Below are 16,794 nucleotides of genomic sequence, written 5' to 3' on the forward strand. Positions count from 1 at the left end.
ACCAGATTCTGGATCAGTGGCGCTGGAAGAGCACAGCAGCTCAGGCAGCATCCGAGATTTTCCTGCTCCTTGGATGCTGCCTGAGCTGCTGTGTTCTTCCAGCACCACTAATCCAGAATCCATTGCTGATGAACAGCTTATGTTCGAAATGTGGCCTCTCCTACTCCTCGGATGCTGCCTGACCAGCTGTGTTTTTCCAGCAACACATTTTTTGACTCTTGATCTGCAGCACCTGCACTTCGCCCGAAACGTCGATTCTCCTGCTCCTCGGTTGCCGCCCGACCTGCGCTTTTCCAGCAACACATTGTTAAGCTCTGATCTCCAGCATCTGCAATCCTCACCTTCTCCTAGTTGTCTCTGTGCGAGGGTAGGCCCCGTTTCCCTGGTAACCAGTCGCGTTTCCTTCTCCCATCCCTCCCTCTCCCGCCCGAGGGCAGGGTGAAAGGTCATCCCGCGGTGGACGCCGGGAATGCGAGGCCACTCCAGCGTCGCGGTGGCGGAGCTGGCGGCGGCCGGAGCAGGACGCGGAGAGCGCGGGCTCGGTACGACTGCGGCTGCAAGTGCGAGTGCGAACTCCGGGCGACGGGGCACCGAAGGCCGGCGGGTGAGGGAAAGAAAAAGCGAGGCGTTTGCCTGCCTAATGCGCGATTTGATGACGTAACGGCTGTACACCGCCGCGGTCGCCTTCGTTCGGGGCGGAGGAATAAACCGCACCCCCGACAAAGCTGCTCCCCTCCTCCACCATCCGCCCGTGCGCGCCAGGTCCGTATCGGACCTCGCACCCGACCGCCCTTTAACGGTCGCGTTCGTTCGCGCGGGCGCGCGCCGGTGTGTGTTTCCGATCCCTGTTGAAGCCTTGGGAGTAGGCCTTCCGGTTGGTGACTGTCGATCCGCCCATCGACCGGAAACCAGCCAGATGACTGACCTCCGATTGGTCAGCATGCTTTTGATTGACGTTTGCCGCTTCACGCTCTCCCTTTGCATTGATTGGGCTGGAGGTTGTGGTCCCCCAGATGGTGAGTTGGCTGCATTGCAGTGGAGTCCAAAATCATTTTGGATGAAGAACCTTCGCAATGCAGAGGAGGCCATTCTGCTCAACCTGTCTGCACTGGCTATTATTGTGAACATTATTACAAAAAATAGGAGTAGGAATAGGCCAATCAGCCCGTCTAATCTAGTCTGTTATTCGATAGGGTCATAGCTGTTTTGACATTCCTAATCTTCATTTAGCTAGCTTTTCCCTATCCCCATGATTCCTCTGATCAAGACCTTCCTATTGCAACCTTAAGTATAATCAAGTACTGTGCCCCTACAGTTTTCTGTGGCAAGGAATTCCAAAGACAGTCAATTGACTGAGAGAATAAATTCTTAAATTGGCATCCTGGTGGAAATAAGGAACAGTAAGGAAAATAGTCACCGTTGGCTCTGGAAGAGTTGCGTCACTGAAAGGCAAAGTATTCATGGAATATTAAAATATTAGTAAAGCATTAAAGAAATAATGGAGGCAACTATGAAAGGCACCACAAATGTGTGTTATTTTAATCTGCATATTTACTGGACAAATCAGATGGGCAAGGATAACTGGAAGGTGAATTGTTGAATGCGTCGGATTGGTTCCTAGCATGTTGCAAAGCCTATCCAGGAAATGTTATTTTAGATATAATAATGTGTAATGAGAAAGGAATAATAAGAATTTGTGTAGATAAGGATCCTGTGGGGGTAGCAATCACAATATGATAGAAATATAGATTCGCCAACCAGATGACACGTTTCAAATGATTGCTTGAAGAACCATAACAATAATGATTTGCATTTATCAAGTGTTTTAATATAGTGCTAAAGTCCCAAGGCCCTTCACAGGAGCATTTATAAAATGAAATTGAAAGAGTTGTTAGAATTTCTGGCCGAAAGCTTTATTAGAAGTGTCCTGAAGAAAGAAAGAAGGAAGACGGAGGAGAAATTCCAAAGCTTAGGACCATGAAAGCTGAAGGGACTGTCTCTGTTAACGAAGTCAGTAAAATTAGATATTCTTAAAAATCCAGATACCTTGGAGGCATGTACAACTGGTGCTGAAAGGGACGTGGCCATGGAGGAATTTGAAAAACAAGATTGAAAATTTTTAAATCTTACTTGTTGTTTAATTAGGATTGAATGCAGATTAGTGAGCAAATTGTAAATATGAGTGGCTTAATATGAGTGAGAACATGTGTAGCAAAGTTTTGGATAGTCGGTAGTTTGCAGAAGTAAAAATATGGAGACCAGCAAACAGCGCACTAGAAAAGTCGAGTCCGTAAGTAAGAGAAGCTCAAATGACCTCTGGTGATCGTGGAGTTGGACAGTTATAACATTGTACCTATATGAATAGGAAGGATTTAGAGCGATATGCTGGCTAATGGGACTAGATTAATTTAGGAGATCTGGTTGGCATGACTGAGTTGGACTGCAGCATCTGTACATCTCTATGACTCGATGCAGGGTATACACATTCAAATCCCACCATGGCAGACATTTAAATTTAAATTAGAATAGATTGGATTAGATGTAAGAGTTTAGATCAAAGTGGTGCTGGAAAAACAAAACCGGTCAGGCTGCTACCAGAGCCACATTTGCTTCCTCAGTGCCTGCCTCCGTAACCAACTGATCCCACATGGACTCTGGACTACGTTCAACCCAGCACAGTTTGGAACTGAACAGGACAACCAGTACAGATTACAGATTCAAAACCACCAGAAACAGTTTTCTTTCCGGATCTACCGCTTCCGTGACTACCTGGTCAGGTCCACGCCCCCCCCCCCCGCAACAAACCTCCTGCCCTGGCACCCTCCCCTGCCACCGCAGGAATTGCAAAACCTGCACCCACACCTCCTCCCTCACCTCCATCCAAGGTCCCAAAGGAGCCTTCCACATCCATCAAAGCTTCACCTGCACATCCACTAATATCATTTATTGTATCCGTTGCTCCCGATGCTGTCTCCTCTACACTGGGGAGACTGGTCGCCTCCTAGCAGAGCGCTTTAGGGAACATCTCCGGGACACCCGCACCAATCTACCCCATCACCCCGTGGCCCAACATTTCAAATCCCCCTCCCACTCTGCTGAGGACATGGAGGTCCTGGGCCTCGACCACCGCCACTCCCTCACGACCCAACATCTGGGGGAAGAACGCCTCATCTTCCACCTCAAAACATTTCAACCCCAGGGCATCAATGTGGCATTCACCAGTTTCCTTATTTCCCCTCCCCCCCACCTTACCTCAGTCCCAACCTTCCAGCTCAGCACTGTCCTCCTAACCTGTCCTACCTGCTAATCTTCCTTTCCACCTATCCTTTCCACCCTCCCCTCTGACCTGTTACCTCCATCCCCACCCCCATTCACCTAATGTACTCTTTGCTACCTTCCCCCACCCTCCTCTCTGACTTATCACCTCCATCCTCACCCCATTCACCTATTGTACACTTTGCTACCTTATTCCCAGCCCCCCCAACCCCCATTAATCTCTCTACCCTGGCGGCTCCCTGCCTCCATTCCTGATGAAGGGCTTTTGCCCGAAACGTCGATTTTCCTGCTCCTCGGATGCTGCTTGATCTGTTATGCTTTTCTAGCACCACTCTGATCTAAACTCTGGTTTCTAGCATCTGCAATCCTCACAATTGCCTACTAGATTAGATGTAATCCAGTCTATTCTAATTTACAGTACCCTACAGTATGGAAACAGGCCCTCTGGCCCAACAAGTCCACACTGACCCTCCAAAGAATAACCCATCCAGACCATTCCCCGACCCTATGTTTACCCCTGACTAATGCACCTAACACTATGGGCAATTTAGAATGGCCAATGCACCTGACCTGCACATCTTTGAACTGTGGCAGGAAACCGGAGAACCCAGAGGAAACCCACGCAGACACAGGGAGAATGTGCAAACTCCACACTGACAGTTGCCCGAGGCTGGAATCAAACCTGACGCTGTGAGGCTGCAGTGCTAACTAATTCAGTTAATAAATCTGGAATTTAAAATTAATAAAATAAAGCTAATGTCAGTAATGGATACTATGAAACTATCATCGATTGTTGTAAAAGACTCCTAGTTCCCAAATATCCTTTGGGAAATGAAATTTGCTGTCTTTACCTGGTGTGGCCTAGTTGGGATTCCAGACACTCGGCAATATTGTTGAATCTTAACTGCTCTCTGTTAGCTGAGCAAGCTAACAATAATACTGGTCAGTGGCATCCATTTCCAAGAAAAACGATAAATGAGAAAAAAGTTTGAACACTGGTTTCAAGTTGTGCTTTATTTTGCAGTTATCTGAAATGGAGGCGGAGGAGGTGTTGGTGGACCATGTTCATGAAGTACCAAGTCACTACAAGGTGGTACTGGACAGACTCAATGAACAGCGTCAGCAGGAACAATTTACCGACATCACTCTCATTGTGGATGGTCAGTATCTGGTTCTCAATCTGGGTGCATGTATTAGATTTCTTGGAGAATGGTGTTATTTAGGTCGGGAAGGTTCGGGGCTATGTTACCTTCCTCAGGATGTACAAGTTGGACCTAACTTATTTGATTTGTAAGAAGATTGTTTAAAAAGTAAAGATAATTAAGGACTTGTCTCCGTTAGTAGCAAGATCACTAAGTAGAGGAAGAGAATTTAAGTAATTGAAAGTCCTAAATGCTATACTGGTATCCTTTTCGTTGTGACCCCTTGTTTTGAACCCCTCAGTCATTGGGAGCATCTTTCCTGTATTTACTGCAGTCCTGTTTGAATTTTATGGGTTTATGTGAGGTTCCCTCTTGTTCTTCTAAACTCCAATGAAAGTGGTCTTAAATAGTCCAGCCTCTCTCATCCCCCACCCAGAGAACATTTTGCACCCTTGCCACCCTCAGTGCTTCCTCCAAGTGTTGTTTAATATGGAGGACTATCGATTCATTTGCTATGATGTGGAGGTGCCAGTGTTTTACTGGGGTGGATAAAGTAAAAAATTATATGACCCCATATTATAGGTTTATTTGAAATCACAAGCTTTTGGAGCAACGCTCCTTCATAAAGTGAAGTCATCTGAAATCTTTGGGATCTTTTCTGGGGCAGAGGTGACCTGTTCAAGGTGGACGGGTTCTATCTGAACTGGAGGATGTCCAATATCTTGGCAGCCAGGTTTGCTAGTGCTACAACTGGATTGGCAGGGATGCGGGATCCTTAACAGTAGGGAGGCAAGTGTGAGGCTGGAGGGAGCTACAGTAATCAGAAGTAGTAAAGTGAAGAGACAGGTCATGCCAATACACAACAGGGAACAAGGAATGCCTGTTGGATTAAATTGCAACTATTTCAATGCAAGGGGGCTGACAGGTAAGGCTGATGAACTCAGGGTGTGGATAGGTACATGGGACTGGGATATTATAGCCATTACAGAAACATAGTTAAGGGAGGGACAGGACTGGCAACTTAATATGCCAGGGTACAGGTGGGACAGAGGTAGTGGAATGAGGGGAGGGGGAGTTGCATTTTTGATTAAGGTGAGTATCACAGTAGTAGTCAGAGACAAAATAACTGAAGAATCCTCCAGTGAGGCTTTGTGGATGGGACTAAGAAATAAGAAGAGGATGGTGACATTATTGGCATTGTATTATAGGCCTTCAAATAGTCAACGGGGATTAAAGGAACAAATATGCAGGGAGACTAGGGAAACTTGCAGGAGCAATATGGTTGCTATAGTAGGGGATTTTAATTTTCTTAACGTAGACTGCGACTGTCGTAGCATTAAGGGCTTAGATGGGTAGAGTTGAGATGCGTTCAGTAAAGTTTCCTCAAGCAATATATAGAGTGTCCTACTTGGGAAGGGGCAAAACTCGACTTACTTTTGGGAAATAGGGCAGGACAGGTGACTGAGGTGACAGTGGGGGAACACTTTGGGACCAGTGACCATAATTTATTATTTTTAAATAGTTATGGCGAAGATAAAAAATGGTTCACATGTTCAAGTTCTAAATTGGGTCAAGGTGAACTTTCATGGCGAGTTTCATGGAATTAGACAGGAGCTTGCAGGGGTTGATTGGAGTAGTTTGTTTACAGGCAAAGGGACCTCTAGCAAGTGGGAAACATTTAAAAATGAGCTAGCCAGATTTCAAAGTCTAAGTTTTTCTGTGGGGGTGAAGGGCAAGGTTGACAGGAATAGGGAACCCTGGAATACAAGAGATATTGAGACTTTGACCAGATTAAAGGAGGCGTGGCTCAGGTACAGGCAGCTGGGATCAAGGGAATCTCTGGAGGTAAGGAAGGGATTCAGGAGTTTACTGAAGATGTAAGTCAGGAGGGCAAAAAGGGGACACAAGATAGCCTCGGCTGAGAAGATTAAGATGAATCCAAAGAACTTCTTTAAGTATATTAAAAGAAAAAGAATAACTAGAGAGATAGAATAGGACCCCTCAAGGACCAAAGTGAACACGGTTGTGTAGAACCGCAGGAGATGGGTGAGGTCCTCAATGAATATTTCTCCTCTGCGTTTACCATGGAGAAAGATGTGAAGACTTGGGAACTTAAGGAAGTTAGTTGTGATATCTTGAGGACAGTCAGTAGGGGAGGTGTTGGACGTATTAGAATGTATGAAGGTGAATAAATCTCCCGGTCCTGACCAGATACTGCAAGAGGCTAGAAAAGAAATTGTGGGGGCCCTGGCTGATATTTCTGTATCATCATTAGCCACGGGTGAGGTCCTGGAAGACTGGAGGGTAGCATTAAATGTTGTGCCCTTATTCAAGAAAGACTGTAAAGAAAAACCTGGGAACTGTAGACCAGTAAGCCTAACATCTGTGGCAGGTAAGTTACTTGAGAAGATTCTGAGAGATAAGATTTGTGATGCATTTGAAAAGACAGGGTTTGATTAGGAGCAGTCAGCACAGCTTTGTGGATAGGAGATCACGCGTCACAAATTTGTTAGAGGTCTTTGAAGTGACAAGGAAGGCAGGGCGGTAGAGGTAGTCTTTATAGATTTCAGTAAGGTCTTCGATAAGGTTCTTCATGGTGGGCTGCACTGGAAGGTTAGATTGCATGGAATCCGGGGAGCTGCAAATTGGACACACAATTGGCTTGATGGTAGGAAGCAGAGCGTAATAGTGGAAGGATGCTTGTCGGATTGGAGGCCTGTGACTAGTGAAGTGCATCAGGGTCGGTGCTGGGCCCGTTGCTGTTTGTTATCAATATCATTGATTTAGATGAGAATGTACAAGGCATGATTAGTAAGTTTGCAGATGGCACTAAAAAAGGCAGTATAGTGAACAGTGAGGAAGGTTATCAGAAATTGCAGCAGGACCTTGATCAGCTGGGGAAATGGCCTGAGAAATGGCAAATGGAGTTTAATACGGATAAATGGGCGGTGTTGTATTTTGGAAAGTCAAATCAAGGTAGGAGTTTCATGGTGAGAGGTCGGGCCTTAAGGAGTGTAGTGGAACAGAGGGACCTTGGAGTTGAGGTGCATGGTTCTCTAAAGGTGGAGTGACATGTAGTCAGGGCTTGACTAGTCTGTGAGACAGAACCTTCTCAATTTTGGCATGAGCCTTCAGATGTTAGTGATTAGGACTTTGCAGGTTTGACAAGGCTATTTTTTCTCTTGTCATTTCCGGTGCCTTTATATCAGGTAGTCTGTCTGGTTTCATTTCTTTGTTGAGACTTTGTGGTGATTGATATAATTGAGTGGTTTGCCGCTGTTTCAAAGAATCAACCATTTTGCTGTGAATCTGGAGTCACATGTAGGTCAGACCAGGTGAGAATGGCAGATTTCCTTCCCTGAAGGACATATGTGAACAAGATGAGTTTTTCAGGCAATTGACATTACAAGAAGATTCTTAATTTCAGATTTTTTTTTGAATTACAAATGCCATCATCTGCCAGATTTCCAGACGATTAGCTGAATTTCCCTCCAAGGCCCCAAAGGAAACTTCCATATCCGCCACAAATTCACCTGCACCTCCACACATCATCTATTGCATCCTCTGCACCCGATGTGGCCTCCTCTATATTGGGGAGACAGGCCGCCTACTTGCGGAGCGTTTCAGAGAACACCTCTGGGACACCCGGACCAACCAACCCAACCACCCTGTGGCTCAACACTTCAACTCCCCCTCCCACTCTACCAAGGATATGCAGGTCTTTGGACTCCTCCATCGCCAGACCACAACAACACGACGGTTGGAGGAAGAGCGCCGTATCTTCCGCCTAGGAACCTCCCAACCACAAGGGATGAACTCGGATTTCACCAGTTTCCTCATTTCCCCTCCCCACCTTGTCTCAGTCAAATCCATCGAACTCAGCACCGCCTTCCTAACCTGCAATCTTCTTCCTGACCTCTCCGCCCCCACCCCAGTCTGACCTATCACCCTCACCTTGACCTCTTTCCACCTATCGCATTTCCGATGCCCCTCCCTCAAGTCCCTCCTCCCTACCTTTTATCTTAGCCTGCTGGACACACTTTCCTCATTCCTGAAGAAGGGCTTATGCCCGAAACGTCGATTCTCCTGTTCCCTGGATGTTGCCTGACCTACTGCGCTTTTCCAGCAACACATTTTCAGCTCCTTTCTGGATTAATAACCCAGTGATAATATCACTAGACCATTGCTTCTGAAACCTTTTTAAGTAAATAACCATGGTGCAAAAGTGCATGCATGTCAGTCATTAATTCCCTTCAGACATACACACACAACCTTATATGTCACAAGTTCACAATTAATATGGAATAATCAGATCAACTATGATCTTTATAGCAGGCTCAGGGGGCTGAGTGGCTTGCTCCTTCTTCTAATGTTCTTAGATAGAGACATAAAGGTGTACAGCCCAGAAACAAACCTTTCGTTCCAACTCGTCCAAACCAACAAATATACTAAACTAATCTCGTCCCATTTGCCAGTGTATGGCCCATATCCCTCCAAACCCTTCCTATTCATGTAACCATCCAGATGGCTTTTAAATGTTGTAATTGTACCAGCCTCCACCACTTCCTCTGGCAGCTCGTGCCATACATGCACCACCCTCTGTCTGAAAAAGTTGTCCCTTAACTCTCTTTTAAATCTTTCCCCACTCACCCTAAACGTATGCTCTCTAGTTCTGGATGTCTCACCCCAGGGAAAGGAACTTGCCTGTTTACCATATCCATACCCCTCATGATCTGGTCAGCCTCTACAAGGTCACCCCTCAGCTTCTGAAATTCCAGAGGAAACAACTTCAGCCTATTCGGCCTCTCCCTCTAGCTCAAATCCTCCAACCCTGGCAACATCCTTGTAAATCTTTTCTGAACCCTTTCAAGTTTCATAACATCTTCCTACAGGAGAGAGACCAGAATTGCACACAATATTCCAAAAGTGGTCTAACCAATGTTCTGTACAGTCACAACATGACCTCCAAACTCCTGTACTCAATACTCTGACCAATAAAAGAAAGCATACCAAAAGCCCTCTTCACTATCTTATCTGCTTGTGACTCCACTTCCAAGGAGCTATGAACCTGCTCTCCAAGGTCTCTTTGTTCAGCAACACTCCCTCAGACCTTACCATTAAGTGTATAAGTCCTGCTCTTATTTGCCTTTCCAACATGCAGCACCTTACATTTATCTAAATTAAACTCCATCTGCCACCTGTCAGCCCATTAACCCATCTGATCAAGATCCTGTTGTAATCTGAGGTAACCTTCTTTGCTGTCCACTACACCTCCAATTTTGAAGTCATGCAGTCTACGAACTTACTAACTATACCTCCTCTGTTCACATCCAAATCATTTATATAAATGATGAAAAGGAGTCGACCCAGCCCCGATTCTTGTGGCAAAAAGATGTTCAAAAGATCCCACAAACAGCAGTGTGATGTTGGCAATTCTTACATCTTGTACTCCTATCTAGATGCAGGGACTGCAACTGTAGAATTTTGGTGAAGTCTGAAAAGGTTTTCTGCTGCACTTCTTTAACAGCTGAATGTGATGTTTTGTTTCCATTAAATTGGTTGAAAGATAAATGTTTGCTGGCGCACAAGAAAGAACTTCCCTCAGAAATGAGATGCTATTTGGATATTGTACTGATATCTCTGGAGTGCTTAAGGTTAAAATAACCACTTGATTTCAAGTGCTCCAGCTGAGCCACAGTAACATAGAATGAACAGCACTACTCTCACCAGCATTGCCTAGCGAGTCACTTGTTTATTAGAGACGTCTGAGGACGCCTTGGCAGAGAATATCCAGGAAACGGTTTTGCTTTATAGAATAAAATGATTTATTTCTGTCCTTTCTGTTTGCAGGCCACCATTTCAAGGCCCACAAAGCTGTCCTTGCTGCCTGTAGCCAGTTCTTCTGTCGATTTTTCCAGGATTTCAGGGAGGAGCCCTTGGTTGAGATTGAAGGTGAGTTATCATAGCTACAACAACTTCTTCACAGAGATCAGCTGACTTGGTCTTTCGTATTATCTCCTGCTTGGATATCCATGAATCCAACAGGGTCTACCAGTTCAAAGTCTTCTTGAATAACTTCAGAGTTTTTGTATTCTGGCTTAACTGGAGTAATTTTATACCATGTAGAGTCACAGGCAGACAGGTAGCGAAGAAGGTGTTTGGAACACTTGCCTTTATTGGTCAGTGCAATGTCTATTGGAATTGGGATGCTCTACAGGACATTGGTTATGCCACTTTTGGAATACTGCTTTCAATTCTGGTCTCCCTGCTTTAGAAAGGATGTTGTTAAAATTGAAAGGGGTCAGATAAGATTTACAAAGATGTTGCTGGGATTGAAGGGTTTGAGCTGAAGGGAGAGGCTAAATAAGTTGTGGTTATTTTTCCTGGAGTGTCAGAGGTAGAGGGGTGACCTTATAGAGGCTTATAATATCATGAAGGGCATGGACAGAGTGAATAGTGAAGGACATTTTCCCAACATAGGGAAGTCTAAAACTAGAGGGTGGAGGTTTAAGATGAGAGGGGACAGATTTAAAAGGGAACTAAGGGGCAACTTTTTCATGCAGAGGGTGCGTGTGTATGGAATGAGCTGTCAGAGGAAATAGTACAAACTGGTACAATTGCAACATTGAGAAGACATCTGGTTGGGTCATGAACGGAAGGATCTAGAGGAATATGGACCAAATGGTGGCAAATGGGACTAGATCAGTTTAGGATATCTGATCAGCGTGGACAAGTTGGACTGTTTCTGTGCTGTACAGTTCTATGACTCTGACTGAAGCTGTGTTGTGAAATATATTCAAGACGTGGACAGATTTTTAATCAGTAAAGGAGTCAATGTTTCTCGGGAAAAAACAGGATAGGACTATCAAATCAACCTTGATCTCATTGAATGCTGGAGCACAGTTATTGGGCTGAATGGCCTACATTTGCAGCTCCATCTTATGGTCTTAGGTGGTAGTGCCGTACCAGCACAGTCACTGCCTCCGTGATAGCCTGCTGAGCACAGAAGAGGGAAACAAGTGGTGACTGGGAGGTGTGGGGTGAGGTTTGTAGGGGGTTGCTGTCCCCCCATTTCCTGATGCAGTGTTCCTTGATCAGTCCAGAATTTGTTTACTCTTTTTGCATTCTAAATAAAACAGGTCCCTGATAGGCTAGATAAAGAAAGAATGTTCCTAGTTGTGGTGGTATCTTAATTAGGAGTCCTAAAAATAGCAGAGTTATGAATAATTTCAACAAGAAATTCATCTTTCAAAGAGTAGTTAGAATATGGAACCTGCTACCAAAAGAAGTAGTTGAGGTGAATCACACGGTTTCATTTCAGGGGAATTTGAATAAACGCAAGGGAGATAAAACAGCAAGATGTGTTGTTAGGGTTAGACAAAGTTGGAGGTGGGGACGTGGTTAGAATGCAGTAAGTGGCCTGAAATAGTGCAGTATTTGTGTACTCATGTGTTAATAACGAACATCATGAGGAAATTTCACTGAGGGGGATGAGAGAATTAGACATGCAGCTGAGGTCTTGGGGCATGACCTGAATTCAAGTTGAGGAGAGGAGCATTGAGGTGTTTGGCATGAGTTGAAGTTTGTGTGCTTTGGTGCCGGGGGTTAAGGAGGGAATGCTAAAGGTGCTAATCTTGGAGATAGTGACTACGTGAGTGAGGATCTCTGTAGTACTAGAGGTGCTATTTGTACAACTTCTCTCTGCAATTCATAGGCAACAGAGGTGGTGGCCTCGGAGCAACTTAACTAACAACAGCCTTGAGCTCCTAATCGCCAGTCATGTGCTGCCCATTGTGTGTCTCTCTCCAATGCCGGTGTCTTGAATTCATGTCAATATTTGCAACTACACAGAATTAGCAGTGTTCAGTTCCCCATTCGAAATAAGTGGAAAAGGGCAGTTTTTTAAATTGACTGAATATGCTGGTCAAAGTTCTGCTTATAGTCAAACAATACTCAATCAACGCAGAATAAGATCAATAATAATTCATGCTTCCCACGAATACACAGCAACTGATTCTATTGAATCTATATGGGTGTGTTTAATGGGGACACTGTATCCCATGATCTCCAAATCATAGTTTGCAATTGACCAGTCGATCTTCTGGCAAAACATAAGAAATTATTGTCGGGGGCAAAATTAATGAAGTAATGACTGGCTGCTGACTCAGACTTTAAGAACAAAGAAGGAGGATTAACGATTGGGCAGAGCATGTGACTTGGCGCTTCCAGAGTATCAAGACAAGTGGAATCTTTCAGCAACTATGGCAGGACCTGAAGAAGTGAACACTTCTCACAACAGTTCGATGAACCCATTGACATGATGACACTGTTCTGCTGTTGTTTCGTGTGCATGGTTTTCAAAAATGTAACTAAAACAGATCATTTTGCTCTACTGCCCCTTGGAGAGAGAACAAGAGGTGAAGATATCCACAACAAATTAAAAAGATACAACAATGTAAGAAATAGCAGCAGGTGTAGGCCAACTGCCCCCACAAGGTTGATCGACCATTCAACAAGGTCATGGTTGATCTTTTTGCGGACTCTGTTCCATTTATTCACCCACTCGTCATAATCCTTAGTTTCTTTACTGTTCAAAAATCACTCTATCTTGGCCTTAAGAATATTTTAATGAGTTATCCTCAACTGCTTCACTGGGCAGGGAATTCCAAACATTCATAACCCATTGGGAGAAGTGTTTCTCCTCAACTCGGTCCTAAATCTGCTTCCCCCTTATATTGATGCTGTGCCCTTCAGTTCTAGCTTCACCTGCCAGAACAACTTCCCTGCTTCGCTCTTATCTGTTCCCTTCATAATTTTGTTTCTACAAGATCCCATGTCATTCTTCTAAATTTAATGACTGTTGTCCCAGTCTACTCAATTTCTCTTTATATGCCAACACTCTCAACTCTGGGATCAATCTAGTGCTGCTCCTGTGCACACCCTCTAGTGCTAGTAAACCCTTTATCAAGTAAGGAGACCAAAACTGTACACAGTTGTTATGGACTAGGCCACACCACTCAAAGCATTCTTAAGCAGGCAGCCAGACCATAACTTAGCAATTTGTTTCAGTCAGTGTACAGTGAAAATTACCTGGAGTAAGATAGCTAGGTTGACTACTAGATTTTAAAACAGACAAAAATTTATTCACAAAAGTACACAGTCAAACACAAAGAACAGAATAAAGAATGCCTACAGAACTTAGTCTATCCAAACTAGATTTAAGTATGTTGTTCCAAATATACACGACAGTGCCAATAAGCAAACTCCCTTTAAAACCCAGTCTAAATGGAACTCATGCTTGCAGGTTTAAGTTAAAGGGAAGAGAGAGAGAGAGAGTTTCCACACAGCTCCATATTGAACTCCTCACCACCTCAGGATTGTACTAAACCGCTCCGCTAGAAAGCTTACCACATCCCTTTCATTATACAGGTCACTTCTAAAACATGACCACTTTGGCCTGAAGTCTCATCTATTTACATATAACGAGTTATCCTCAACTGCTTCACTGGGCAGGGAATTCCATACATTCATAATCCGTTGGGAGAAGTGATTCTCCTCAACTCAGTCCTAAATCTGCTTCCTCCTTACTCTGAGGCTCTGACCTCCAGTTCTAGCTTCACCTCAAAATTGTTTCCATTTCTGTACCAAATCAGACTGACTGCAGCTCGGCCTAGTTTATTACCCCTCTGAAAAAAAGTCAAGGACAGAGTATGCTTGAGCCAAGGAACAGCTTATAGAAAAAAAAGGACTAGCTTTTGTGACATAGTACTCCAGGTGTGGCCTCACCAGCATCATATACAGCTACAGCATGACCCCCTTTTTTAGACTCCATCTGTCTTGCAATGTATGACAATATTCCATTTGCCTTCTTTATTACCTCCTGCACCCGCAAGCCAACATTTTGTCGTTCATGCACGAGGACACCTCGGTGCAATTTTTCACCATTTAAATAATAGCCCATTTTGTTGTTATTCCTACCAATGGATGACCTCGCAGTTACCAAAATTGTACTCCATCTGCCAGACCCTTGCCCACTCACTTAACCTATCTGTGTCCCTCTGCAGACTTTCAGTGTCCTCTGCACACTTTGCTCACCACTTTGAACCTTATCAGTACACTTGGTTCTCAACTCCAAATCATCTATTTAAATTGTAAACAATTGCAGTCCCAACACTGAACCCTGAGGCATACCACTAGCCACTGATCTTCAACCAGAAAACCACCAAATTATTCCCCACTCTTTGCCTTCTGTTTGTTTACCAATCCTGTATTTGTGCTAATACATTACTTATGACATCACGCACCTTTATCTTGTGCAGTAACCTTTTCTGCAACACCTTGTCGAGTGCCTTCTGGAAATCCAAATACACTACAGACCCCATTCCCCATTACCCTCTCTCTGGTAATGTCTTCAAAGAACCCAAATAATTAATCAAACATGACCTGCCTTTCATGAACCCATGCTGCATCTGCCCGATGGGACAAGTTCTATCTAGATATCTTGCTATTTTTTCCTTGATGATTGATTAAAGCATTTTCCCCACTACAGAAATTAAGCTAACGGGCTAATTGTCTACCTAATTTTTTAAACAGTAGTGTCTTTTTTGCTGTTTTCCAATCTGCCAGAATTGCCACAGAGTCCAGCGAAATTTGGTGAATGTTCTATTCCCCCACATCTCTTTTAGTACCTTTAGCCCCATTAGCTTGCCCACTTATGCTTGCGTGTTATTTGTGTCTTCCACTGTGAATATTGTTATGGACTAGGCCAGACCATTCAAAATATTCTTAAGCAGGCAGCCCAGACCTTTGCAAATTGTGTTGGTAAGTGTACAATGAAAATTACCTGGATTAAGTTAGCGAGACAAAAGTTTATTCACAAAATTACACAATGAAGCACAAAGAACAGAATAAAGAACCCCGACAGAACTCAGTCTATCCAAACTAGACTTAATTATGCTGTTCTGCATAGACACAACACTCCCAATAAGCAAATTCTCTTGAAACACAGTTAAAAAATGGAACAGATGCTTACAGATTAAGTTAGAAGGGCAGTGAGAGAGAGAGTTTGTTTCCACACAGCTCACTGTTGAACTCCCAACTGGTTCTGGGCTGAGCTAAACTGCTCAGCTAGAGAGCTGACCACTCTTCTTTCATTAAACAGATCACTTCTAAAATGTGACCACTTTGGCCTGAAGTCTCATCTGTTTTACATACAAACAAAAAAGACCTCTCAATACTCTTTATTTCGTGTACCAAACTAGTCTAATCTGGTTTATTACCCCTCTGAAAAAAAACAAGGGTATAGTATCCTTGATAAAAGGAACTGCTTTTAGAAAACAGAAACCAGCTTTGTGATAAGTCTGACACAAAATACCTGTTCATTAGCCATTTTCTCATTTTCCATTATTAAAACCCCCTTCTCATCCTCTATAGGAGCATTGTTTACTCTGGCCATTCTTTTTCATTTTATATATTTGTAGAAACGTTTGCTATCTGTTTTTTTATATTCTGAGCTAATTTACTCTCATAATGTGTCTTACCTTTCTTTGTAGCTTTTCTCATGGCTTTCTACTGACCTTTAAAGCTTTCCCAATCCTCCAATTTCCCACCAATATTTGCCACTTTGTATGCATTAGCTTTCAATTTGATACCCTTCTTTATTTCCTTAATTATCCGTGGCTGATTATCCCTTTTCCTACAGTCTTTCTTATCATAGTATATACTTTTGCTGAGCACTGTGAAAATTGCTTTGCACGTCCTCCACTGTTTCTCAGCTGTCCCACCAGATAGTCTATGCCCCCAGTTGACCGTAGCCAATTCCTCCTTCATCCCATCATGGTCTCTTTTGTTTAAGCACAAGACACTAGTATTGGATTTTACAGTCTCACCTTCCATCTATATTTTAAATTCAACCATTCTTTGATTATTCCTTCTGAGAGGACCCCTAACTATGAGATCACAAATTATTCTTGTCTCATTTTACAGGACCAGATCTAGGATAGTTTGCTCCCTCATAAATTTCATTATATACTGTTTGAGGAAACTATCGTGGATACATTCTGTGAACTTCTCCTCAAGACTGCCTTGACCAACTTGGTTTGATCAATCAATATGTAAATTAAAATCCCCTATGATAATGCTGTACCATTTTTGCATACATGGTTAATTTTTGGTTTATTATTTTTGGTTCTTATTTAGTGGCCTACAGTCTAGGCCTATAAGTGACTTTTTTCCCCCCCCATTTCTAATTTTCACCTACATTGAGTCAACATTTTTCTCCATTGAACCTATATCATCTCTCACTACTGCCCTGATGTCATCCTTACATATTGAAGCGACACCACCTCCCTTTCCTTCTTGTCTGTCCTTCGGAATA

General features: G+C 43.6%; 1 protein-coding gene across 4 annotated transcripts in view; it reads left to right on the plus strand.

Moving 5' to 3' along the window:
• Positions 1-354: 354 nt before the first annotated feature.
• zbtb35 (zinc finger and BTB domain containing 35) overlaps positions 355-16,794 on the plus strand; it is a 35,648-nt gene continuing 19,208 nt past the window's right edge. Inside the window, exons 1-3 of one of the 4 annotated variants that reach the window (XM_087974780.1) lie at positions 355-604; positions 4,301-4,436; positions 10,269-10,370. In XM_087974780.1, the coding sequence (XP_087830906.1) occupies positions 470-604; positions 4,301-4,436; positions 10,269-10,370 (373 nt within the window). In that variant the 5' untranslated portion in view covers positions 355-469. Of the gene's footprint in view, positions 1,017-1,153; positions 1,589-4,300; positions 4,437-10,268; positions 10,371-16,794 lie in introns of those variants that run through there. The other 3 variants (XM_087974787.1, XM_087974797.1, XM_087974781.1) reach the window with 3 other exon arrangements.

This window comes from Chiloscyllium plagiosum, unplaced genomic scaffold (genome assembly GCF_037043375.1).
Source record: "Chiloscyllium plagiosum isolate Xiang-an unplaced genomic scaffold, Cpla_swu_hap1 HiC_scaffold_2, whole genome shotgun sequence".
NCBI lineage: Eukaryota > Metazoa > Chordata > Chondrichthyes > Orectolobiformes > Hemiscylliidae > Chiloscyllium > Chiloscyllium plagiosum.